The following is a 27,204-nucleotide window of genomic DNA, read 5'->3' as shown; positions in this document are numbered from 1 at the left end:
TGTAACTCGTTCTTGGCTCACCCACTGGGAAACTCTGATAAGCACATGAACAAAATAATTGTTTTTCTGACAATCAAGAATTTTTCTTAGAACGATGTTTTCAAGATGAAACACAGTACTGTTGTTTAGAATTAGAATGCAATTGTATTTGTCTAGTTCTGAACAACTCCTTGGTTGACCTTTAAATCCTTATTTACAGTAAATACCATGAGAACTTATACACTGGCCATTTTTTATTCTTCTTTTCTGGAATAAGTCACAGTGAAAATAACGAGTTTATCTGGCTACAGAGCAGGTCAGAGGGAACTGCTGTTTCTTGCACTAGACTCAGGATGAAGGTGCACTTGATGAGGATCATGTTCCAAGTGCATTCTCAGAAAGAGAGGGCCAATGAATGTCTTCAGCTCTCCCATCACAAAGGAAATGCTTGTGAAGATGATTTGTAGAGGGACATTTATGGTCTTCACCATCCTCTGCGGGAGCTCTGGAAAGCAAAGCCATCTCCTTTTCGGTGACAAGGAGGGGATTCTCTGGAGGTGGTAGTAGTTCTTCGTTGATTCTATCATCTCATCTTTCATTGTCAGGAGGCCTCACACAAATTAAAGAGTCTGCTGAAATAAAATTAAATGGTCATCACTCCAGCAGAGCTAAAAAGAATGGTAATGTTTTCAAACCAAAAGCATATTTGCTGACATAGTTGAGCTTGGAGGTGATAAGCCTGCTAGCATGTAACGTCTCTTACATGACGTTCTGTGACACTCTGTATTAATCACATGTTATTTCACAGTTACTTTCAAATGGAAACTTGGTTTTATTCCACTACTCATATGTAACCTTTTAAAAATGTCATGTGTGTAACCGTTCGGGATAACTGGCTTTAAACAGCCCTTGAGGGAAAGCAGCATAAAAAAGGAGTCCCTCTCAGGGCGCCTGGGTGGTTCAGTTGATCTCTGCTCAGGTCTTAGTCTCAGAATTGTGGGTTTAAGCCCCGTGTTCAATTTAAAAAAAAAAGGAGCCCCTTTCCTTTTTTCATATATATTTATTTTGAAATGAGTAAGTTCAAAGGCTTTTTCTGAAGTATTTGTTTAGAGGTTAAGGATTTAGCTCAATCATAAGGGATAGGAGAAAACTGGGAGACAATCTTAGAGTATCAGTATAGCTCTTTCCTGAGTCTGTGACAGTTTTAAAAAATTCTTGGATAAGGTAATTCAAAACCGAAGTATGTCAGGGACTGTGGCCCATGTTACCCACCAATATGGTTATATATTAGAGTATCTGTTCTTTTCTTTTCTTTTCTTTCTTTTTTTTTTTTTTTGAGAGAGAGAGATGGAGGAGGGAGGGGCAGAGGGAGAGGGAGAGGAAGAATCTCAAGCAGACTCCACACCCAGCGTGGAAACCGACGCAGGCCTTGATCTCACACCACTGAGATCATGACCTGAGCTTAAATCAAGAGTCAGATGCTTAACTGACTGAGCCACCCAGGCACCCCTATATTAGAAAATCTTGAACTGATTTGCAAACTCCTTACTCTTTATGAAGTTAATGAGTCTGAGGATGATGGTGGTCTGTGTATCTTCCTGAGAGACACCTTTATTCAAAAGGGAGAAAAGGAGAAAGAAAAGCAAACTGAACTGCTTTACCTTACTTTCAAAGAGCTTCATTGGCATATAAGACATGGTGGATATTACGAAAATTAACATGTCCTTACCCTAGTTAACATCATTTATCTAGTATTTACTGAGTATATACTCTCTCCTTGGCAACCAAGTCTTGTCAGATTTCACGTTAAGTCAGAATAATTTGAACCTACTAGAAGGTAGGATCACTTTCTTCTTTTTTTTTTTTTTTGGATCACTTTCTGAAATAGTTTTATTCGCTGTACTATGTATCAAATGGCCAAACAAAATATTAAGTAATAAGACCCTTAAGATGAATAAACTCACCATAGTTAAAACTGGTCACTGAGAAATAGCTCCTCTGTGTTGGATATATAAAATACAAAGACAAGGGTATAGATGCATAAGGAAAGCTGGAGAAAGAGCTCATAAACAGGAAGAATTATTTTAAAGAAATAACCTAACTTGGTTCAAAGAAACAACGTTAGAAATAGCATCTGCTTTAAAAAAAAAAAAAGAAAAGAAAAAGTGATTGTGGTATTTAAAACCAAGCTGACCTCTTCGCTAGTTTAAAATTTTTGCAGAACAAAATAGTTTTTCATATGCTGTTGCATGTAGAAGACCTTCTTTTGTCTCTAAAGTGAGTCATGCAGGAAGCAGATGGGGAGAAGAGAACGCTGTTGATGTAGAGAACAGAAAGAAGCATGTGAGCTCTGAGTCTAGGGATTTTAGGAAAAAAACTCTGGTGGAGAAAAACGTATTGGGACTTAAAAGACTTGCAAAGCCATAGCACTAAAATGTTGACCTTTATCCCAGGAAGAAATGAAATGGCATGACATGTTTACGGGGTCTGCTGCGTTCTAGAGGGCCCGCACCACGTATCTGTCTGAAGCAGGGTCCATGTCTTTCTTGTGCCTCTGCCTTTGTGCCCTCTGCCTTTACGTTATGGTGGACGCTGAGTTAGCATTAATGAGGATGTAGGAAAATGGATATCTAGAGAGAGGTTTTGGTTTTATTTATTTATTTTTAAAGATTTATTTGAGAGCGAGAGCACGTGCGCGGGCACTCGCACCCCCGGGGCAGAGAGGGAAGGAGAGGGAGAGACTCTCAAGCAGACTCCACCCTAATCACAGAGCCCATCCGGGGCCCGATCCCACACCCGAGATCACACCCCGAGCCGAAACCAAGAGTTGGACACTTGACTGCCTGAGCCACCCAGGTGCCCGAGGAGAGAGGCTTTCATTTTAGGAAACTGTTTTTGTTGCAATTTGCTCAGTTGCTTTCCTTGTGTTCCTACAGGAACACAAAGTGCTGCTGACGGGGACCCCACTACAGAACACTGTGGAAGAGCTCTTCAGCTTGCTTCATTTCTTGGAACCAAGTCGCTTCCCTTCAGAAACCACCTTTATGCAAGAATTTGGTGATCTGAAAACTGAAGAACAGGTACTTATCACGTCTACTTTGCACTTTAGTCATATAATTGAAGATTAACCCATGAAATGGCAAAGCACTGCTATTTAGCTGTTCAAAAATGTAAATTATATCATTTTTTTCTCACCTAGTAGTTAAGTGAGCTTTATATCTCCTTTCCTTGGGCATTCTGAGTCTTCATTATGGAGGTTTTCTTGTTTGTTTGTCTGTTTGCCCTCATGATGGGCTGTTGAGATTTGTTGGGAGAGGTTACTTACCTTTTCATGTAATTTTTGGACACTGCCATGCTGTTCAGGTCAGTGATTTTGCTTTGTATACTTTTTTTTTTTTTTTTTAAGATTTTATTTGAGAGAGAGAGCAGCAGAGGGAGAGGGAGAAGCAGGCTCCCCGCTGAGCAGGGAGCCCGATACGGGGCTCGATCCCAGGACCCTGGGATCATGACCTGAGCCGAAGGCAGAGCCAAACCGTCTGAGCCACCCAGGCGTCCCTGCTGTGTATACTTTTTGAGCACAGTGTCAGAAACCATGGGAACTTATAGTTATTTTCCTCCTGGAGTTTTGGGATCCTAGTCTTATTTCTTAGCTGTGTATACTCGGTCACATTGCTTAGTTTTCTGAGTCTACATATTTTCATTTAAACTACTCCACAGGATTTCTGTGAGAAATAAATGAGGTATTGTGTATGAAAAGCAGTTATTTTACACATCCTAAGAGTTATGTGGGTATTTATTATTATACTGTTTTTGACACAGATATGGAGATATGCTTGCAGTCTTGGTCTTTATGTTCCTCCACAATTTACTGTCTAAAGCCTCTTAGTTTAGTTCAGAGTGAAGTCCGTTTTGTTTTGGTTTTTGCTTTCTTAAAATAAAAACTGTCTTGTGTGCTATATATCCTATTGCCAGTCATCAGAAATGAGAACCAGAGAGTGACACCTCTGCTTGCTTGTTGGTGCAGGGAGTAGGTAGCTCCTGGCCTACTCATTCTGTTAGCTCTTTCCAGAAGGGAAGGGAACTGAAGCGTAGCCACTCCCATGACATCGCCTCTTCCCTCTTCCTCATCATCCCTGTGGCTTAAGACAAACAGAAGGGAAAGCTCAGTGAATAAGTTGGGTTCTTTCCTGCTGTGTGCTTGTCAGGCCTTCTGGCTGTTCGGGCTCCTGGGCAGCTGAAATAGGCCATCCAACGCGGACTCATTCAGCCTCCATGCGCTTCTGTCATGCAAGCTGAGAGATGAGTGCCTTCATACCCTTACTGGGCTCTGACAAATGAAAACCAATGGTGAATGAATGTTTTAACATGCAAGCAAATCACGATACCAGTATTTACTTAAGGTCCTTTTTCAGGTGCAAAAACTCCAGGCTATTCTAAAGCCAATGATGTTGCGACGTCTCAAGGAGGATGTGGAAAAGAACTTGGCTCCCAAAGAAGAAACTATTATTGAAGTTGAGCTAACAAACATTCAGAAAAAATATTACCGAGCCATCCTTGAGAAGAATTTCACGTTTCTCTCCAAAGGTGGTGGTCAAGCTAACGTACCTAATCTTTTAAACACTATGATGGAATTACGGAAGTGCTGCAATCATCCATACCTTATTAACGGTAAGCCTGTGCACCAGTAAACGTGTTTAAATGACTCCAGAGGTCCCTTCCTCCCTCCCGACAGAGGATTGTTGCTTTGTGGTCATTACTGGATCCTGTCACCTCAAACATGGGTTTCACCAGCTTCCTGTTCTCTGTGATGCCTCCTTCTGTGGTGGCCGCAGGCAGGGCACCATTGCCCTTGCTGACCTCTGCCGCGGGACCTCAGCTCACCGTTCTCCTACTTCTCTGCCTCTGTCTCACCCCTCGGAAGGAGGTGTTGGTACTCATGCCTAAAAATCGTCAAACGTGCTAACAGTTAAAGAGAGATTAGCCTCAGTTGAGACTTCCTTGCTGTGCGTGTGTGTGTGCGCGTGCATGTGCGTGTGTGTGCGTGTGTGTATGTAAATCAGAGCAGTTAAAGAGGAACAGTGTAAGAAGGCAGCTCTCAGCTGTCTGGAGACTTTGGTAGGAGGGAACTTCAGTCTAGAGACGTCTAGGGCCTATTCCCTAAGAAGGAGCGATCGTTTTAAAACTTTGATACTAGTTTGTTTCTGTTACTGATGAATACTTTATGGTCTTCCTGTGTTCTTAACTAAATTGATAGTGTCATGTAACTGATTTGAGTACAAACCTATATTATGTATTTCCGAAAATCATGAAAGGGATAAATATCGCAGGCCTGGATGTGTGGGACACTCTGTGGAGGATACGGGAGCCTTGAGGCTTGTCAGGGATGGAGATGAGAGAAGCCACAGAGAAAGTGATGGTATTGAGACAGGCCTACGGGGGTGAGAAGGAGTTTGCCAGTCAGGGTCAGAAAAAGGAAGGGCATTTAGGCTGATGTAATAACATGAGCAAAGACAAAGAGACAGGAAAACAAAGGGGAACTTGCCCAAAGTGTAAAGTCCGTGTCAGAAATAGTGCAGCAGTGAACGTCAGGCACATGCTGGGACCCTGCTGTGGCAAGCCTTGAAGGGCCGGGCCGTGGGATTGGGGCTTTCGTCTGCAGGCAGTGGGGAACCATGGCTAGTGTTGGAGCTGAGAAACGATTCAGGATGACTGATCTGGCAACATCATGTAAAACAGATGGGAGGGAGTCGGCAGAGACATACAGGCAGAAAGACCGGCTCGGAGGCTCTTGCTGCCTGCCGTCCTGGCCAGAGTTCGTACGGGTTAAAGAAAGGGGCCGGCCGACCAACTTGGGGTGTTTGTGCACAATTATAACGGGCCAGCAAGGCAATATTAGGTTCCTTTGCAGGGGAGTAGGAACAAAGCTTGGTGTTGTCTTTATCACAATCCATGAAGTTCAAGGGCAGCTAATTTAAAGAGTTCCTGATCTTTCCCCACCCCGTTCCTGACTGACACACCTGTCTGCCATCTTAGACCCACAAGTTCCTGTTATTAGATGACAGAGGGGCCCACACCTGCAAGACCGCCTCGGCATTGCCCCTGAGGTCATTGCTGTGGTGTGACATCGATGAATTTCCTTCTACAACTTTGTGCTTTTTAGCTTTGTCTTCTAAAGAGAGTATTGTGTGTGATAATTATATGTTTACCGCAGCCGGCCTACTAATCACCAGTGTGTTAGAGCCTGTGAGACCATTACGGGGCGTGTCAAGCAGCCTGTCCCTGAGTTGGGGAGCTGGAGTTGGGGCTTAGGGTGACTGGTGGTATAAGTAAAGCACATGTGCTTGTGTGACACACACACACACTCTTGCATTTAATATCTGCTAAAAAGAAAATGAGGAATAGTAGCCTCCAAGGGGGAAGGGAGGGCAGTCACAAAAGAGCTGAAATGCCTCCAGCAGGATGTGTGCAAGAGGGCTGACCTCAGGGGTGGCTGTCAGATACCCACTTGAGCTCTGTCAAGTTTGCCTTGTCTGTTTACATGCCAGTGACATGCATTGAACATGTCGAGGGAGGAGTCCTGCGTCCCGTCCCCTTCCCCCCGCCCCTCCCCCCAACACAGCTGGTGGGTCTCTTCCTTGGCTGATTGCTCTTCAGGGTCATCTTCTATACTTCATGGTTCACCAGGAGTCTCTTAGGACTTATAAGACTTGGGTCTGTGGCATTATCCTAATTGGTCACACCTTGGGGTCAGCGTTTCTGTCCCTGCAGCTTATGAAGTATCTGTTAAGCAGGGGTCTTTATATACCTTTATGTTGAGAAGTTGTAGTTAAAAAATATATATATATATATGCATCCCCCCCCACCCCTGCACATTAGGTGTTACAACTGCCCAGATAACTTAACGTGGATGTTGGGTTTCACTGAGGATGCTCCATGGCCGTATCGCCCATTCTCATCCACAGTCTGGAGTAGAAAGTATACCGATGTCCTGCTAACCCTACACACGTGTATTGAGCCGATTCAAGGACATTTTCAGTGTTGCAGTTTAAATTGAAATTTGTATGGGTGGTGGCAGAGTCAAGCAGCCCCAGTCAAGCTAAAGTTCAATTCAGGAAAGCATAACACTTCTGTAACTGTGGAAAGTAGAAGCAACTATATGCGTAAGTTGGTAACATATGGTAATACAAGCAAAGCAGAAGAAAGAAAATTAGAAATGACCGTAGAACACAAACTGAGTAATATTTTAAATGTGGGTTAGTATCTTAAGTGCTTAGCACAGTGTTTGGGGTGCACTGTGTGAGCATTTGGTAAGTGTTGCTAGTTGTTGCTTTACTTGCTCTGGTAAGTGGGTAACTGGGGAACGTAAATGCGGTTACTGTTACCGGGCCAAGCTTCAACAGAATGCAATGCCCAGTTTTAGGTTCCCTGTGTGAGAGTTTCAACAAATGATGTTGAAAACTTGGTCGAGGTCCCCTAATGGTTAGGAAGTGACCTAAAGGTCATTTGTTGTCATTGTTGGGGGTCGGAAGAGTACAGAGAAGAGTGGGCAGAAAGAAAATCAGCTGAAGCTTGCATGATGGAATGAATTTTTCAGATAGAAAATCGTAACTTTTTTTCTGGTAATCTTCAAAAGAAAATAATTTATTGTTGGTGGCTAGATGACATTGGCTAGATAATAACTTCTCATTATAGCGAGCTAACATTGCAATTCCTGTCCTCACGGTGACCATCTGTTTAAGTGAGAAGGCTTCCACGCTCGTTTCAAGTTGTCTTTGACACCACACACACACATTTTGAAATGTAGCATGAGCAGTAATTTAGGGCAGTGTCAACAAAGTATTTTGGCTTATCGTAACCTATTTCCAGGTAATTTTCAGACTGATATTTACAAATCTAACATCAAGGTAAATAATTGGTAAACTTGGACACTTTGGCTGTGACATTGGAAGGTGGAAATTGCTTTCCTCCAGCACCTTCCCCGACCTCCTTTCCTTCAGTCTGGCCATAATGAGTACAGTGCTAGAAGAATCATATAGGAAATATGTTTGCTGATATTTTAAAAACTGGCTGCCTCTTTAAGAACCTTGAATTCATAACAAAGAGCTAAATTGATGAATTCAGCAGTAGCTTTTGTCAGGTAAGAACAAATGTATTTTAATTTTGACTATTCTTTATAAAATGAGAAATTAGTAGTAGCAATCAAAAAGCAAGAAAGTTACTTTTCTCATCTCTGAATAAATTTAAAATGAAAATTTTTCTGCTAATTTGAGAAATTATTTGTATTTTCAGTTTTTTACTGAAATTATTCAAATATCTGATATTTATCTTGTCAAAATGATTATTTCATTTTTGAAGACTTCATTGGCCCTTAGCTTATTTTAAACTAATATACCATATTTTGATTCTAAGTTATAATTTTCATATAGACAAAAAATAACTACCCAAATATCAGGAGTAAAATCTGTTTCTGAATTGCAAAGAGCTCATACTATATTGCACATGAACAAACTTTTTAAAAAGATCTCATGTAATACATAGACTTAAATCTATTTCCCCTGTCTCCTGAGGGCCTTCTTGTCCTGAATCCAGAACCTAGATTTATAAATTTCATGTTTTGAGAAATATTATTCAGCTTTATTCAAGAATATTCTTTATTTAAGAACATTCCTGCTAATGATCTTCAACAGCATTTTGTTTTACCTTTTCCTAGTTAAAACCTTTCCCCTTTTTTCCCACTTAGAGCAAAGTCCTGAGCATTAGCCTCTTCCTCATGTGGCCATTCTGCCCCAGCTGGCCTCTTCGGCCCGGCCCCCTTCCTCACAAGTGGCAAAGCAGTGTGCTTTGCAGAGGCCTTAGTGCTCGGGTAAGGGCATTAAGTGACTTTAATCTGTTCTCAGTAAGATTCTTTGTTGATTAATAATTAACAAGCTGTATTTCTGCATATGACCATGCCATAACTTAATTTGCACAGGTGCCCTTGGAGTGAAAATAGGATGGCACTTTTTTTTTTTTTTTTTTTTAACTTCCGCTGCTACTTGTGGAAGTTCTGTCCTAGAGGCCATGGGGTCTAACTCACCTAACCTTTAAGCCTCCTTTGAGATTTTATGCATACTCATCCCGTGTATTGTTAGTTCACACACATGTTTAAAACCGGTGGTAAGCAGGGTAGTTGACACTTTCTGGCACAGTTGAAGGCTGGGAACCAATCCCATTAGGTGGATTTGTTTGTTTGTATTTTCTAAAGAATAGGTGACCCCACCAGCATGGTTCTGGCCTCCTCCCCGTTAACTCCAGAGATGGGAGGAGGCCAGAGCAGTGCTGTCTAATTCTAGCTAAGCCACCTAAGCAGTTGAAGGGAGCTTAGCCTGTGTGTGTTTGGGCTTTGCGGGTGGGGTAGGGGGGCGGCTGTAAGCGCTTCTTTCCTGACGATGCCATTCTCTTGAGGCTTCTCTGATGCACCCGAGTCTTTGAACAAGCGGAAATCTGCACGAGGCTAGGAGAAAAAGAGGGCTAGGCATAGAAGAAGCCTTATTTATGTGAGACAAGGTTGATTGCTGCTGTTGGTATTTAAACGCTTGAAAAGCTTTGGCTACTTCAAGGTAGAGTTTTTGTACCTCATGAAATGATCAGATAAGAATGAACGTGGAGGGAGAGTTAGAGATTGCAATAGAAGATGTGTGTTCAGAACCCATAAAAAAAATCCCTAAAAATTATCCTGAGAAAGGAATTCCCTTTTGTTGCCCTCCTTTGGGCTGTATTTCTATGCAGTTATATACAAAAACTACTGTCCTGACACTGTAATTATTAGAACTCTATTCCCTTGTTTCTTAGCTTCAGAACAGATTTTGTTGTTTGTGTTTATATTCAGCTAGTAAACAGTTCTTCATTTCTTTAGCAATTTAGGTTCCAAATTTTCTGTAGGTATCTGGCCCTTGGCTTGTTTCTGCCACTTCTGGCTTGACAGTCTGTTGTTGAAATTCAGTTTCTACAGACAGCAAACATTTGTTTGTTGGAAAATGTGGGGGTTTTCCCCCCCCAAATGTTTAAATGTGTTGTGCTTAAAACTTTGATCCCTTTTATACTTCCATGGTTTTGTGTTAGACCTGACTTTTAGTAAGTGGACAGATTCATATTCATAAATGTGAGTATGGCGTTCTGGTTCCTATAGTTAGCAGTGGGTTTTGAAAGCAAGTTCATTGTTTTTAGTAATAAAAACCTTCTACAGTATTCACGTTATGCTGTCCAATCTCTGCAGGTGCTGAAGAGAAAATTTTGGAAGAGTTTAAAGAAACACACAATGCAGACTCTCCAGATTTTCAGCTCCAGGCGATGATCCAGGCTGCTGGCAAGCTAGTGCTGATTGACAAGCTGCTGCCAAAACTGAAGGCTGGTGGCCACAGGGTGCTTATCTTTTCCCAGATGGTGCGCTGCTTGGACATACTGGAAGACTACCTCATTCAAAGACGGTGAGGCCACCGCGCCATAAGAATATAAAGGAAATAAAAAATGACCTTTCCCAGGGCTCCAGGTGGCTCACCTCAAAGTGACATTCATAATAGAGGGGAAGGAGTGGGGGAGATGTGTCACATCTCTCTTTAAAAACTGCCGATGTACACGGCCGTTATTCTATGTGGTGCCTACGGTAGGACTCTGCGTACTTTTGATGGCAATTTCGTTTCCCATTTCTTTCACTTGACTAGGGGAGAACGGGTCTTACCTAAAATCAGACTTGTTTGTTATTTGACTGTTACAGGTGTCGGCCATTTTTAAGACTTGTTATTTTAACTAGCGGGGAAGTAAAATAAAATTTAATTTTTGAGCATTCCACCAGTTATATGCCAAACTACAATAAAACCTGTTTGCTCTGAAATGATTTCCAATACATAATACTACTCAGATAATACATACCCCATGTTGTAATACGTGCTTTACCAGAAGAAACAAGTGTGCCGTAGTCGTGTGGCAGGCCTCCTTGTTAACCCTGACGTTTTCTAGGTACCCGTACGAAAGGATCGACGGCAGAGTGAGAGGAAATCTCCGCCAGGCAGCTATCGACAGATTCTCCAAACCTGATTCTGACCGGTTTGTTTTCCTCCTGTGCACAAGGGCGGGAGGTTTAGGCATTAATCTTACTGCTGCTGATACCTGCATCATCTTCGATTCCGACTGGAATCCCCAAAATGATCTCCAGGTAAACACACAAGAAAATAGTCCCGATGCCCTTTTTTTTTTTTGAAGTCATTCCACTATGATGAAGCATCCCCAGTCAAACCAGTAAATTAAAGTTGTGTCGTCACTCGAGGGGTATCCCACGATCGGGCAAGTGGACCAAGGAGTGATTCATGTACTAACAATGTCCGAGTAATTCCACAGTATGCTAGCCTTCTGTACGGCACCTTCTGCACTCCTGCTGTATGGGAACAGGGGTCCCGGAACTGGCACATGAGTCTCTTCCTTCTTTGGTGGCCATTCATTTCCTTTTTCTTCCAGGCTCAGGCTAGATGTCATAGAATAGGACAGAGCAAATCTGTGAAGATCTACAGGCTGATTACAAGAAATTCTTATGAGAGGGAAATGTTCGACAAGGCGAGTTTGAAGCTCGGCCTGGATAAAGCTGTGCTGCAGTCCATGAGTGGGAGAGAAAGCGCTACCAATGGGGTAATCCACACTCGCCCGGGCCCTGCCTGTATTCTGGCTCCTTGACTTGACTTAACTCACAGGAAGAAATTACCCAGCATCGAATCACTTTTCACCCTTACTGTTTTCAGCCTGTTTTGTCACATTGTCTTTTTTATGGGTCCAGCTTGTCCTCCTTGAGGGGCGCCTGGGTGGCTCAGTCAGTTAAGCGTCTTGTCTTTGGCTCAGGTCATGATCTCAGGGTCCTGGGGTCGAGCCCTGTGTCAGGCTGCCTGCTCAGCGGGGAGTCTGCTTCTCCCTCTCCCTCTGTGCTCGCTCTCAAATAAATAAAATCTTTAAAAAAAAATTCTCCTTGAGTACAATGAAGCATTTGTGTTGTCTACAAACATTTCAATTCTAAATGATTTTAAATACCTCACTAAAACAGGTACAACAACTTTCCAAGAAAGAAATAGAGGATCTGCTACGAAAAGGGGCCTACGGTGCACTCATGGATGAGGAGGATGAAGGGTCTAAGTTCTGCGAAGAAGATATTGATCAGATTCTCCTGCGGCGAACCCACACTATCACCATTGAGTCTGAAGGGAAAGGTTCCACATTTGCTAAGGTGCGAAATGATCTGAAGAGGCAGGTGTTCTATAGAAGTGTAATAGAGTTTGCTTAAAGCAGGACCTTATAAAGTGCCTACAAGATGCATATGTAACATTGGCTTTATAATTGAGAATTAAGAAAGTAATTATGACCTCCCTGTGGAGCCCCTAATACATAGAAGATTCTTTGTGTGCATTTGGGTTCCCTTCTCTGTGTATGGCCCTGGGAGTCACCCTCACCTTGGCCTCATATCTGCTTCCTGTGTCCTTGACCCCACCCTCTCCACTTCTGGAGTTCCTGCTCTGACATCATCTTGCTTCCTGACATCCTGATTCCTGACGGAGCCTGTAAGAACAGTTGAGTCACTCCTATCTTAAGAAAGCCTCTCCTCTGTTTTGCCCTCCAGCTACAACTCTATAACCCTTCTTTCGCAGCTAAAATCCACATGAGTGTTGTTTGTGCCAGCTGTCCCCACCGCCTCCCTTTCTGCGTATTTATTTTTCAGCTTCCAGCTTGCACCCCTCCCCCCACCCCTCCATCAGACCAGCTCTGGTGAAGGTCACCACTGAGCCTTCCTTCCCACCACGTGACTGAGGGTGCCTTCTGAGGCTTCCCCTGCACATGGTTCCACCCATCCACACCCACACCTTTATTTTTAACAGCTTTATTGAAATGTTATTTACTTACCATAAAATTCACCAATTTTAAGTGTACAGTTCAATGCCTTTACCATATTTGCAGACTTGTGCAGCCATCACCACATCTAAGTTCAGAGCATTTCCATCACCCCAGATCCTCTTGCCCATTAGCAGTCAGCCTCTGCCTCCCCCCACCCCAAGTCCTTGGCAGCCACTTATCTACTTTCTCTATCTCTGTAGATTTGCCTACTCTGGACATTTCATAAAATGGAATCATACAACATGTGGTCTTTTGTTTCTGGCTTCCTTCACTTAGTATAGTGGTTTTGAGATTCATCCGTGTTGTGGCATGTGTCAGTAACTCCTTCCCCTTTTTTGCTGAATGTTGTTCCTATTATATAGGTGTACCTCTTTTAGCAATTGATGATGGGTGTTGGGGTTGTTTATCCATTCACTAGTTGATAATGTCTCCACTTTGGAGTTATCATGAATGTTGTTATGGACATTTATGGACAAGTTTTTATGTGGACATATCTTTTCATTTCTTTTATGTATATACCATAAATAGAATTGCTGGGTCATATGTTAACTCCTTGTTTAACCCTTTGAGGAACTGACACTGTTTTCTAGTGACCGTAGTACCATTTTCTCTTCACACCAGCAGTGATTTAGGGCTCCAGTTTCTCCATATCCTTACCAACACATTTTATTTTCTGACTCTTTGATTATAGCCATATTTGTGAGTGTGAAGAACTATCCCACTCTGGTTTGATCTGCATTTTCTGATGCTGTTGAGCATCTTTTCATGTGCTTGTTGGCAAGTAAAGTATATCATTTTTGGGAAAATGTTCACATCTTTTGTTCATCTTTTGAGTTACTTGGCTTTTATTATTGAATATTAAGAATTCTTTATATATTCTGGATTAAAGTTTCTCATTAGATAAAACGATTTGCAAGTATTTTCTCCTAGTCTTTCCTAATGGTATTTAATTTCAGTGAAGTCCTGGGTGCCTGGGTGGCTCAGTGGGTTAAGCGTCTGCCTTTGGCTCAGGTCACGATCTCAGGGTCCTGGGATTGAATCCTGCATCACGCTCCCTGCTCAGTGGGGAGTCTGCTGCTCCCCCTGCTTATGTGCATGCTCTCTCTCTCTCAAATAAATAAATAAAATCTTTAAAAATTTTTTCAGTAAAGTCCAGTTTACCCATTTTTTTCCTTTTATTGTTCATGCTTTTGATATGTTGTCTACCCTAAGGTCACAAAGATTTGCTCCTGTTTTCTTCTCTGAGTTTTATAGTTTTCACTCTTACATTTAGGTCTGTGATCCCTTCTGAGTGAATTTCTGTTTGTGGTGGGAGATAGGGGTCTGTCTCCTTCCCTTTGCTTGTGGACATCCCGCTGTCCCAGCTACTCAGTCTTGGGAGGCTCCCTCCTTTGGGTTCTGTGCCCCAGCACGTTCTCTCTCCCGTCTTTCAGCCTCTGTTCGGATTCTGTTCTCTGTCCTCACAGGCACTTCCCATTCAGTGTGTTCAAAACCCCCTCGTCCTCCCTGTCCCTCCTCCCTCTGCGTGCACACACGCACTGCCCCGGTTGTTCGCCTGACTGATGCTGTTCGGACGCCAGCGTTGGCTGCTGAGGTGTTTCCCGGCTTCCTCCTCGTCCTCCTCCTCCTCCGTGCTTCACATCCACGCAGATTCTAACCCCTTCCGTTTCACTTTTTAAAGACTATAGTTCTAGACTGCCTGCTTTTCTCCTCTTGTGCTGGCACTGTTTTCAGTCTTTGCTGCTTCCTCTCTAAACTGCTGCAGCAGCCTGTTCCTCCCTCCCATGTCCTAGGACAGCAGTATGATCTCTCTAACAGGTGGCTTTGGATAGGAGTGTGTCCATCTTGAGATTCTTTCCATTTTGAAAGAGTTCATGGGTACCTCAGGATAGAATTCCGACCCCATTAACAGGACGTGTGAGGCCCTGTGTGACCTGGTTTCTGCCTGCCTCGCCAGCTTGACCTTTAGCTGCTCTCCCCTGACCACGCTTATCACCAGTCACATGACACAATTGCCTTTCTTCTCTTCTGAGCCTTTGCACATGCTCTGTGGTGCACATGTCCACATGCTTTCCTGTTCTCAGAGTTCTTAACAGTCTGAGCCAGGCATTATATTCTGGGGAGCCTGTTCTTTCTTCCCAGCCATGCCCTTCCTGCACCCCCTCGTGAACCTGGCTGGCTCCCTCCTCTGTAGATCAGTTGTACCTGTATGTACCATTGTCACTGTCGTTGATTACACTCTGCTGCCTTCTTTTGCTTCCTGATCTGTTGAAAGCCCTGGACAGAGAGCTGCCTGTGGGACAGTCTTTCATCCCAGCCCACCGACTGCAGCATCTGGCACACAGTGCAAGAATGCATACGTGTTTGGCTGAATGAGTAAATGAAAGCTGCTTTGCATTGTGCCTCTGAGAAAAGCATCTCAAAGTAATGCATATTTTTTCCCCTTTAGGCCAGTTTTGTTGCATCTGGAAATAGGACAGATATTTCCTTGGATGATCCAAATTTCTGGCAAAAGTGGGCTAAGAAGGCTGAATTGGATATTGATGCCTTAAATGGGAGGGTGAGTGAGAGGTCCCGTTCAAACCCTATCTAATCTAACCCAAGGGATGCTGTTTTAGAAGTTTCAAATTTATCTGCTGTCTATTCTAGAACAACCTGGTTATTGACACTCCGAGAGTGAGGAAGCAAACCAGGCTATACAGTGCAGTGAAAGAAGACGAGCTGATGGAGTTTTCAGACTTGGAGAGTGATTCTGAAGAGAAGCCGTGCCCGAAGCCGCGGCGGCCCCAGGACAGGTCGCAGGGCTATGCTCGGAGTGAGTGCTTTAGAGTTGAGAAGAATCTGCTCGTCTATGGGTAAGTCAGGCTCGTGTGAAAAACAGAATCTTATTTTAAATATGGAATTCTAATCAGCGTAGAGAAGTGTGTCTGTGTTGGGATTTCTGTGACCCCCCCATAGTGCAGCCAGGCACACGACCGTGCAGCAACTGCTATGGGACCCAGGGTTGTTTGTTTCAGGTGCTCATGCTTCTTCATATCCTCGTGCATTTGAAGGAAGACCAGTTTGTCCCTTAAGGAATTATGTCAGATCCAAATTTACTTGTTGGTGACTAATAACTCAGAACGAAGTCTCAAAATGACAAAATCTTTTCCTACTTTAGCTTTGCATAAAGTTTTCGACTGTGGTAGTCTTTTAGTATTTTTCTGCTATAAAAACTTGTTAAAGGCAGTCATCTCAGTTATAAAGCTCTTCCAACTCTTCTGGAACATAAATGGATGGTTATTTCAACTCTGAATGTATCGTGCTTTTCCTGCTGGACATGTCTCAGAAAGGCAGGACCCACATCTAATTCATCTCTGACGAGCACTCATCACACAGTGCTCTGAGTGATGGCAGAGTGCTCGCTAAATATCTGAGTCTGCAAATAAGAATTCTCTGGCATTTTATGGGACTGCAGGCAAGTTCCATTCAAATAAAAAAACTACCACCAAAATGATATTTCTGTGGATCTGATGATATCCTGCTTTTGATGATTTCTTCCAGTGGATTATCATGAGTTTCAGAATAAATACACACCTTCTGTTAACATGGCATACAGGGCTCTGATCTGGCTCTTGTCTGTCTTGTCAGTCCTTTCTCTGGGTAGCCTGGGCTTCTGTTGGGACAGACGGCTCCCTTTCCTTCAGTGTGCCATGCTCTGTCTCGTCTCTGTCTTTCTACAAGTTCTTCGCCTGCCTAGAGCACCAACCCCTGCACACCCAGCCCACAGACTTGATCTGTCCAACAGCTCCTGTTGTTGACATCCAGCACAGGCTTCCCCTCGGCACTCTGCACCAGAGTGTCTGGCTTCCACGTTCCGTCACACTCATCACATTGGTTTATGACTTCAGGTAGCAGGCCTCTCCTGCCGAAGCCCCACTTAGAGCTCCATGAAGCCCAGGACTCTTTTCTCTGTGTCCACAGGGAAGAGTGCAGTGCCAGCAGACCCACAGTGAGTGCCAAATCAGTGATTTCTTATGGAATAAATGAAGTTCAGTGGAAGCCCATGCTATATCTCAGCTAATTATCTGCAAGCTAGACAGTCTTTCCTGTCTGTTCTTATGTGGTAGACAGACACCTGAGCCCTTCGCTACTGGCACCTGCTCTGATGTTTGTTTCAACGTAATGATCAAAGTTGAGAATTTTGCCAGTAACTTTAGAAATGGAATATCTTAGTAAGTCCTAAAGCTAAGAAGTATGTGTAGAGTGCCATGTCTCTGAGGAAGGGCCTTCCCTCCTCCCCTAGGCCTTGCTATGTAGGAAACACCTATTGGAGGCTGGGTACTGTGCTAGGTTACTCAGACACAGGGGATACACCTGTGAGCAGGACAGTCACGGCCCCTGTTTCAAGGCAGGTGGACAAGCGGAAATGGCAGGAAACCATGATGGTGTTGTGGCCGGGAAGACTGCAGATGGAGGGTAGAAGCATGTCTCTCCTGTAAGACAGCTCCGGCATCATCTCCCCACTTCTGAAGCTGGGGGAATACAAGAAGGGATTCCACAGACGATGATATGACTTGATGGGTGGACATCATGGCTCAGCCTGGGTAGGAGAGAGAGTTGGGTGCTGGGCAGGGAGGAGAGAGTTCCAGGCAGAGAGAGCAGTGTGTCCAAAGGCCTGGAGGTGAAGACTGGCCCTGCAGTTTGAGGAATTGAGAGTTCATAGAAGCCAGAGACGACCAGGCCAGGGCACACGTCCGAGTCTGCTAGGGCGGGCCCGGCCCTGTGCCTCTCACAGCCGAGGCCTCCCTGCCGCGCACAGCCCTCAGTCCCTGAAGAAGGCAGGGGAGGGGCTGGCTTCTGTCCTGAGCTGCGGCCTGGGGGGAGACACGGCGCAGACTGCATCTGCCCATCTGTTGTATGCTCTCACGCCACAACACCCGGATCAAAGAGCACAGCGCTGTGTCTAACTGGGATTGTAACCCCGAGCAGACTCTTCAGGGTCAGCGGTGTGCTATCTGTTCCGTTCTGTGTGCAATCCTTCTCCCCACCCCCCCGGCCCCCCAGTTTACACGAGGGCCTGCAAGTTCTCAAAACATGTTGCCCGTGAACGCTCTTGTACTTGGGAGTTAGCACTCCCTGTTTCAAAAGCAAACAAACCTGTTCACAGTCTTTCAGTTGTTATCATGGCATCCTTTTGAGGTAGACTGAAATATGACCATTTCTCCTTAGCATCATGTCCTCGATTTGGGAGCAGCCACACCCACCTCAGGTCACCGTGCATCTCAGATAGCTGGTCAGCATTGAAACATGCTAACCATGACAGAGTGAGGCAGTGTTAAGTGTCCAGGTCCCGGCATGCTTTCCTGCCCCCAGAGGTGCGGCCACTGCAGGGATCTGACTGAGAAAGCCTGTGTCAGACCCATGGGCGTTACTTCAGTGACAGTTCAACTCCAGCACCGAAGAGCCGCGGGCTCAGGCCCCGCTCTGTAACCTGTGTTTTTGACTCTTGTGCCCTGAAGTGCTTTCCTATCCCCCAATGTAGAATATTGCTAGTTCTGATCCAAGATTTCCTAACACTGCTGCCTGACTGAAAGGAAAGCCCCACATCTAAACCGAAAGGCACCATCTACATACTGACTATTTGCTTTGCAGCTGGGGCCGGTGGACAGATATCCTTTCCCACGGACGCTACAAGCGTCAGCTCACCGAGCAGGACGTAGAAACCATCTGCAGAACCATCCTCGTGTACTGTCTCAATCATTACAAGGGGGATGAGAATATCAAAAGCTTCATCTGGGATTTGATCACGCCCACGGCGGACGGCCAGACGCGAGCCTTGGTCAATCACTCTGGTAGGTCTGCTTCATGCTCTCTGTACTGCAGGCTCGCAGAGAGCCACCCGGGACCCTGGTGACGCCATCTAGACCCCGGGTCTCTCTGCCACGAAGTCGACGTGTCTGAGTCCGACGTTGTAATTGGGGTTATAAAAAGCTGCTATTACTATTATTATTACTCCGATTCCAGGTTTATCTGCTCCAGTGCCACGGGGAAGGAAAGGAAAGAAGGTGAAAGCCCAGAGCACACACCCGGTGGTGCAGGATGCCGACTGGCTGGCGGGTTGCAACCCGGACGCCTTGTTCCAGGAGGACAGCTATAAGAAGCACCTGAAGCACCACTGTAACAAGTACGTTTTGAAAGGGTCTGTATGACTGACCAGGAAACTGTGCTTCCTGGTTTTGTACAGCTTTGCTGTTTTTCTTGAAGCATGGTGCCGGGTCACACGACGGCATACCTTCAGATGACGGATTGTCTTTTTCTTTTTCTTTAGTGTGGTAGATACATAACACGGTCTTCCCATTGTAACCGTTTAAGTACACAACTCTTTGGTATTAATTACATTCAGAATGCTGGGTACCCGTCAGCACTGTCTATACCCCAGTCCTTTTCACTGACCCCAGTGTAAACTCCGCTCCTATGAGACAGTCACTTGCCCTCCTCCCTCCCTGCCCCAAGTCCCTGGCAGATGCCCTTCTACTTTCTGTCTCCACAGATTTGCCTATTCTAGGTAACTCCTAAGTGGAATCATAGAATATTTGTCTGTGATGTCTGGCATAATGTTTCCAAGGTTCATCCAATTTGTGTCCTGTGCCAGAATTTCATTCCTTCTCGTGGCCGAATACTACTGCATTGTACATGTATACCACATTTTGTTTATCCATTCATCTGTTGACGGGCACTTGGGTGGATGGACACCTTTTTCTGGCTGTTGTGAGTAATGCTGCTATAAATGTTGCAGATAACTAAGTTGTAACCAAGATGTGTTAGAGAATGACTGTTTGCCTTGTATGACCCCCCCTTCAGCTGACTACTTCCACGGGAGGGACTGGGGAGTGTACGTGGAATTTTTTGCTTAATCATACCTCAGTGGCTGGGTCCTTTTTTCTTACCTGTGAGCTTAGAATCCTGTTCCTTATCTTTATTTCCAGAACCTGATTATATGTAATTGAAGAATATTAAATCTGTATTTATTTCATTGCTGGGAGCTCTGTTAACTGTCCTCGTGTTAAACTGACATCTGCGCGTGGCGAAGCTTCTTCCCTTGCCGTGACCGTGCATTTCTGAGAATCAGTAGCCTAGCCAGCACTGAACAGCTCCACCACTTGTAGCTTCGTGGGGCCCTGGGCAAGTTCCGCGGCCTCTTTAAGACTCACTTGCCTTGTCAGCCACCTAGAGCTCTGCAGCAGGACCTCAGCTGGACGAAGCAGGATCTAAATCAGTGTGTATCTCTCCTAAAAAGTAGCAGCAAAAGTCTGAGCACATAGTAACTGGTGGTGTGGCAAGCACTTCGCACGCATTATCTGTGTGCCCTGCCTAAGATGAGTAGTGCTCCCTTATCCCCGTTTACCTCACGAGGAAGTGGAGACTCCGGCACTTACGGTCTCAGCTAGTTAGGAAGCAGAGTCAGGTTGGAAGTCGAGAACGGCTGAGGGCAGTGCCCTTGCTCTCAGCGACCCCCACCCACCTGGGAAGCTGGCCTGCCCCACGGGGTCATCCCAGGCCTCACGCAAAGTAACTCCTGGCTGGCAGTGTTGAATGGTTCTTACCCCTTTTTAAATATGGAAGTGCTTTCGGGGCCTGCCTTTGATCACTATCGCTAGATTTTGACTGACAAATTTTTTCCTTTTTGAGTCTTTAAAACCATTACCTCAAACCATTTTGGTGCCTCGGAAACTGTTTGTTGTTACTGCTGTGGCACAATAGTTCTCCCTAAAATCCTGCCCCACTTACAGCTGTTAGAAAACTTCTGTTTCCTGTGGTTTATGTGAACTTTGGGTCAATAGCCTTCTGGGTTCTGGATTCAGACAAACCGGAAGTAAAGTGGTTTGGTGTGGGAACAATGGCTCCTGCGCCTGGATCCCAGAGTGATGGGGGCGGGAGTTTTAAATTTCCCATTCTAATATCAGTAGCAGACTTTTTATAGAGTACTCTCCCTAATTAGTATGTGAGATGGAGCTAGTATGCTCCTCCCTGTGGTCTCAGGAGAAGACTGGCAGGGCTTGCCATCTCTTCTCTAGGACATCCATTTCTTCTTCCTATTGGATCGTGCCCTGAGACTTCTCAGGATCTGAAGTGCGGAAATGGTTGATGACTGGTAAGAGAAAATGAAACCCAAATCAAGGGACCTCCTAGAAAATAGCTAGCCAGTTCTCTTCAAAAGTTTCAAGACACAAAAAGGAACTGTCTTAGGTTAAAGGAGATGAAGGGGCAGGATGGATCAGTGCTATGTGTGGTCCTGAACTGGATGTAGGTCCAGAAGGTGGTCACTAGTGGGATAGCCAATCAAATGTGAATGAGGTCTGGAGACTCGTTAGTAGTCTGGTCTGTCAGACTTATGAGTGCAAACTCCTTAGGGTCAGAGCCCACCTCCTGTCTGCTTTGTTATCCTGCTGGTACCACTGAGCTTGCCAGTTGCACTGGTTTGAATTTTTTTCCTCTAGAAGAAAGGTGACATTCATAGTTAGCTTATAAAAGTCTGTGCATAACTAAAATTCCTCCCAAAGAAGAAAATTGTATTTTTGTCAAAAAAGGGAGAGAAACCATTCAGATCATTGCCACTGTGCAGAGTTTTTGTTAAAAAAAGAGAATCCAGGGGCGCCTGGGTGGCTCAGACTGTTAAGCGTCTGCCTTCGGCTCAGGTCATGATCTCAGGGTCCTGGGATCGAGCCCCGCATCGGGCTCCCTGCTCAGCAGGGAGTCTGCTTCTCCCTCTTTCTCTGCTGTTCCCCCTGCTTGTGCTCTCTCTCTCTGTCAAAAATAAATAAAATCTTAAAAAAATAAAAATAAAAATAAAAGAATCCAGTCAAAGACAGGGGGTATTTCCTTTGGAATTATCCATTCTGAGCATCCTCTATAAGGAGATCGTGGCTGGTAAATTCTTCCCTAAACAGAGAAGAAACAAGGTGCCAGCCATGGAGGCCCATACTGTTAGTTTTCTTTTGCCAGTTCAGTGTGGCACAGCCAATTTTTAATCTTATCAAAAGAAAAATCTTAAAAAATTAAAATGAAATACCCAAAATGACTGTTTACACTGGAGCTTACTCAGGTATTTACAGCCTCACACTTTGTCCATCTAGAACCCATGTTGCTCAAAAGCAGACACCGGGTGGGGAGGCAGGCATATCACGGGGTACCTTTTCATGTATGCGGGAGTAGTCTATTTGGGGGAAGCTGCCCCTGGTTGTCGTTTTGACATTTTCAAGGACCCTTGCCATGTGACGAGAGACATTGTGAGGTGGTGGAGTCAGAAGGCCTAATCCCAAGTGGTCCATGCTCAAGGTGACTCTGTGACCTTGGATATGTCACTGGTCTTCTGTTACCCTCAGTTTTCATGTTTGTGAAGTGGGAATTATAACATGCCCCACTTCATCATAGGATTATTGTGACAATCAGATGAGCTAGTATACGCAAATGTGATCCGTCAGCTGTAAAACATCCTTTAAGTGTGTGACGGGATGACCCAGCTAGGGAAGGGGCATTTAGTATTATCGTTTACTCACGGCCAAGGAGGTGAGTCTTCAGATATTCAGTCCTGAGTGCACAGCAGGGGCTGTCCAGCAGGAGATGCTAGACTCAGAGTCGACCTGGGCCTTTGGGATTTACCAGGTGAGCTTTACTGAAAGAATTAATTTTAAGCCATTGAGGAAATCCAAGTGATATTGAAAATCTGGTTCCTTGAATTCCATGGGTTTTTAGAAACTGATTCCTTGAAAATGACGAAGAACGTCAATGGATTGGACACATTTTAACCTCCTTTGTGTCGTTTTCTTATTTTTTAAGCTACAACCTAGGCTTCCAGGTAATACGGACTAGAAGGAATAAATGTTTAATACTCCTTAAGCGAGATGAGTGAGGACCCACCCCCTACCCCACCCCCATCACCATCTTCCTTTCTGCTCCTCAGAAGCAGAGTTGTATAATCTGAAAAACCTGACATTCCATATTGAGGGTTTATTGTAAGGTAGTAAAACCAGATTTTATATCTCGTTTATTCCTACAACTTCTGATGTGCTTCCAAAAATGGTATTAAGGCAGCAGCTGAGGAAATTTTATGAGATAATGAAGCAGAACAGTTAGTGAAAGCCATCTGCTCAGTTGTTTACAAACTTGCTTCAATACTTCAGAGGCAGTGGTAGGGTACGTGTCTAAACTTCACAAGCTGCACTAGGTAGAACTAAATGAAGTGCGCCTGGGCCGGGCTGAGCTCGGTCCCTCTCCGTGCAGCGTGAGCGGTTGCCAGGCAGGCCTGTTGGAAGCCAGCAGAAAGCACCACACAGAGGTGATTATGTGCCACCATCTGTCACGCTTCAAGCCCGCCGTACAGCATGGCTAATCAGCCTTGGCAGGATGATGGATGAGCAGCGGCAGCTGCCAAAAGCCACTGTTGGCAAACAGTCCTGAAGTGAAGCACTTTGTCCCCCCTCTGTCTTCCTCTCCAGGGTCCTGCTGCGTGTCCGCATGCTGTACTACCTAAGACAAGAAGTTATAGGAGACCAGGCAGATAAGATCTTAGAGGGTGCTGACTCAAGGTTAGTGCGCGTGCACGCCACTCTGGACTTCCCTGTCATCACCCGGGCAGGCGGAAGACACCTTCGTCAGCCGTTAGTGGCGCCTGTCCCTGTTTGCGCCCAGAGTGCGATTTTTACCCTATGAGCGTGGGGACGTGGAGGGGGCCGGGGAAAGTGTGTTCGCATGTACGCGGTCCGTAGAAAAAGGTGGGAACCACGTTACTGGCGCTCTGAGGTGACCTTTAAAATGGGACACTGTGTGCGGGAGTCCATTTCTGGCCAGGGTAGAAAGTGACGGGCTCACACCCTTTCTCTCAACCTTTGCTCAGTGCTCCCCACCATGCTCGGATGCGTGTTGCGGGAAGGGGGCACGTGAGCCTGTGTATCATGTTTGTGGCTACTGCGGATTCTTCTTCACCATTATGTGTGTTTTAAATGCTGTGTGAACGGTGTGTTTGCAGTGAAGCTGATGTGTGGATCCCTGAACCCTTCCATGCTGAAGTCCCCACAGACTGGTGGGACAAGGAGGCGGATAAGTCCCTCCTAATTGGAGTGTTCAAACACGGTAAGTGATGTTCCTGTTTGACCACATCTTGACTGTGTGGCTTTGTCGCTAGCGCTCTTTGCATACCCTTTTCCAAAGTCATAATATTAATGAGGATAGTTCCAAAGGACTCTTGGCTTCCACCATTTTCCTGTACTAAAAATCTAATATGAACTGTAAATATCAGATGCTGTTTTTGAATGTTTGTTGAGGATTTGAGAAGAAAACATTTCTTTCTTGGCTGTAAATAAAACCCAAACCATATTTGTTTTAATAATAGCCAAGTTGTCCTATAGCTCTCCCTAAACTTTGCTTCTAGCACGGCTCCCCTTGCTGGCTCTGCCAACCCGTGTCAAAGTGGACGGTGGGCTTAACCTCTGCTATTAATCTGTACAAGTGCCTCCTGGGCTTTGTTCCAAGCAATATTTCACAAATGTCAGTGCTGAGAACTCACGGCTCCCCTGAGTGGGATGCAGCCTTGTTAACTTTGAAAGGCTGGGGATGCAGAACTGGCATGATATATACAGTGAGCGATTCCTGATTATAATCCCAATTCTCTGGAGGTCGCGGAGGTATTCTCAGCAGCCCGGCCTGACTAAAGGGGAGAATGATGGCTTATAAAACCTCTCATGATTACAGTTTGGCTTGCGGCTCTGCGGCGGTTAGGAGCAGTGTGTTGTAGTACACGTCCTAATTGAATTGTGCTGTTGTGCTCTTCTGCCTCCGTGCTGCAGCCGCGTTTTGTGAGCTCAGCCTAAAAATCATTTTCCCGCAGTGCACTGTTGGGATCTGCCATTTTCCATCTAGTCAACTTGGGCAGTCAAAAAGCAAATTGCAGTTTGAAAACCATAGAGGGAACAGTGTCATCTTACTGACATGCATCATCCTAAACCTAATAAGACAGGTTTGCTGGCCTTACGTAAACAGGGATTTTCAGCCAGCAGTGCGCGTTCCTGCAGGACTGGGAGCCGTTCGCAGGAGGACGGGGTGGACGCACAGTACCCTGCAGAGATCGTAAAGCAGCATTATGAAGCCTTTTAAATGTCAAGCAAAATTAGATCTTGGGGAAAATAGGGTCAAAAATCTTCCCAGGCATCTTGCTTGCAGTTAGTTTGAACCTGTTTCTCTGTTCGTGTCTGTGGTCATTCGGATACCATCCCTGAACTGTAACTTGACCCCCAAAATCTGCCCCGTAGTGAGCATTCTGTGGAATGCTTCCCTAAAAACAAGGTTCCTAAGCGATCGTCTCAGTTGAGAGCTGAACTTGGTGTATTGTGGCAGTGCTGTGATTTTTGTGAGTGACGACCCTTTTGCTGTTTCTGTGCGTGTCCTCTGTGGGCTGGTGGGGACGGCGCAGGCTACGAGAAGTACAATTCCATGCGAGCTGACCCCGCGCTGTGCTTCCTGGAACGAGTTGGTATGCCCGATGCCAAGGCCATCGCTGCCGAGCAAAGAGGAACAGACATGCTAGCAGATGGCGGTGACGGGTAAGAAGGACATTTAAAAATTTTAATAAACTTTATGTCAGTGTCACATCTATTGGCAGGGTTCAGTCCTTACACTGCACTGTGCACTATGCTGCGTCTGATTTGAACTTGGGTGATGTTTCCCAGTGTAGTCTGTTTGTGTATCGTAATGATTATTTAAACGCAATATATTACCTAGATCATCTGAAACTTGTTTGTTTTTTTCCAAATGATGACACTTCCCCCACCTGCCTCTTCCCCCATGGCTGCACGATTTAAATACTGATCGGGTTGCCTTTGATGTCAAACCCAGAATTAAAAGTAGCATCAGGCAGAGGATTAGTCATCCCCAAGCACCCCACCCCCTCCAGTCTCTTGCTTATCTGTACAATTTAAACTTTTTTTTTTTTTTTACAACTTTAATATAGGGGAGAATTTGATAGAGAAGATGAAGACCCAGAATATAAACCAACCAGGACGCCATTCAAGGATGAGATAGATGTAAGAACTTGAGTATATTGACTTTTACAGCACCATTAAAATATCATATGCCCATATAAGACTTGTTAAACTTTATAGATAATGGCCCTTTCTTTAAAAAGATAAAGCAAAGTGAAACCCCAAATTAAAATAATTTTGTTTCTTGCTTTGCTTTCAAGGAATTTGCAAATTCTCCTCCAGAAGATAAAGAGGAATCCATGGAAATACGCGCCACAGGTAAGGCTCCATCGGAGCCCACGGAGCAGAGCAAATGTGTGCTGTGCAGACATTATTCATGTACCTGCACTTTTGCTTCTTTATGATGATGGGATCTTCAAATGTTATTTCTTCTATACTGACTCATTCCTTTTGTGAATAATTTTAAGTCTTGTTTATTGTGGGTTTTTCATTACATTGAATTTCTTTGATGAAATAACTACTTTTTGGATTAAGATAATTTGTATATATTTATATACCAGTAGGTGGAAACTTTTAAGCATCTTTAGAAATATATCTCGCGGGAGTAGGGCGTTTGCTAGGTATCTGAAATATTGCAGGTTTATAGAATGCTGACCTTTTCCCTAATGTCAAATAATTAGCTACCAATTATGTGATTATGTTTTGTGCTCAAGATTATTATTCTAAGTACATTACGGGAGAGCATCCTTATATTGTAGTTCATGGCATAAAGTAGGTTTCTAGGTTTCTTTACATAAAACTGATAAGTAAACTTGCTTCTTCCCGCTAAGGAGTTAAAAAAAGAAAACTGTTTATAAGTTTCATACTAATATTATCCTTTATTTATATTTTAAAAATGAGAGCACTGAGATGCCCTTTCCCACACTGTCACTTGAATGTTAATGAGTCATCTTGTTTTGATGGAAAATCCTGTGTATTGCAAGATCACAGCTACACATTTCAGAAATCTTTTTTCCGCTTCCCCAGGCAAGCCCAGTGAGAGTGCTGCTGAGTTAGGCCAACTCTACTGGCCCAACACCTCAACCCTGACTACCCGTCTGCGCCGGCTCATTACTGCCTATCAGCGCAGCTATAAAAGGCAGCAAATGAGGCAAGAGGCTCTCATGAAGACTGACCGGCGGAGGCGGCGGCCCCGGGAGGAAGTGAGAGCGCTAGAAGCAGAAAGGGAAGCTATAATATCCGAGAAACGGCAAAAGTGAGTTTCTTCAGGGTTTTCCTCAGCTCCTGGGACAGGCCTCTCTCCTCTGCCCCTCTCAGCCGGTGAGAGGCAGGCATCACGTCCCAGACAGTGATCAAAGAAAGC

At 44.7% G+C, this 27,204-nt stretch overlaps 1 protein-coding gene across 5 annotated transcripts in view; it reads left to right on the top strand.

Annotated features, from left to right (window-relative positions):
- Nucleotides 1-27,204, top strand: part of CHD7 (chromodomain helicase DNA binding protein 7) — a 187,221-nt gene that overhangs the window by 146,120 nt on the left and 13,897 nt on the right. For all 5 annotated transcript variants that reach the window (XM_078072358.1, XM_078072355.1, XM_078072356.1 and 2 more), the window contains 16 exons: nt 2,916-3,059; nt 4,392-4,647; nt 10,235-10,445; nt 10,975-11,170; nt 11,470-11,637; nt 12,044-12,223; nt 15,335-15,445; nt 15,535-15,740; nt 18,520-18,719; nt 18,892-19,051; nt 23,364-23,453; nt 23,894-23,997; nt 25,334-25,463; nt 25,871-25,943; nt 26,102-26,159; nt 26,868-27,096. In XM_078072358.1, coding sequence (XP_077928484.1) covers nt 2,916-3,059; nt 4,392-4,647; nt 10,235-10,445; nt 10,975-11,170; nt 11,470-11,637; nt 12,044-12,223; nt 15,335-15,445; nt 15,535-15,740; nt 18,520-18,719; nt 18,892-19,051; nt 23,364-23,453; nt 23,894-23,997; nt 25,334-25,463; nt 25,871-25,943; nt 26,102-26,159; nt 26,868-27,096 — 2,516 coding nt within the window. The remainder of the gene's footprint in view (nt 1-2,915; nt 3,060-4,391; nt 4,648-10,234; nt 10,446-10,974; nt 11,171-11,469; nt 11,638-12,043; nt 12,224-15,334; nt 15,446-15,534; nt 15,741-18,519; nt 18,720-18,891; nt 19,052-23,363; nt 23,454-23,893; nt 23,998-25,333; nt 25,464-25,870; nt 25,944-26,101; nt 26,160-26,867; nt 27,097-27,204) is intronic.

Source organism: Halichoerus grypus, chromosome 5 (assembly GCF_964656455.1).
Source record: "Halichoerus grypus chromosome 5, mHalGry1.hap1.1, whole genome shotgun sequence".
Lineage (NCBI taxonomy): Eukaryota > Metazoa > Chordata > Mammalia > Carnivora > Phocidae > Halichoerus > Halichoerus grypus.
This window is presented reverse-complemented; position numbering and strand designations above follow the sequence as displayed.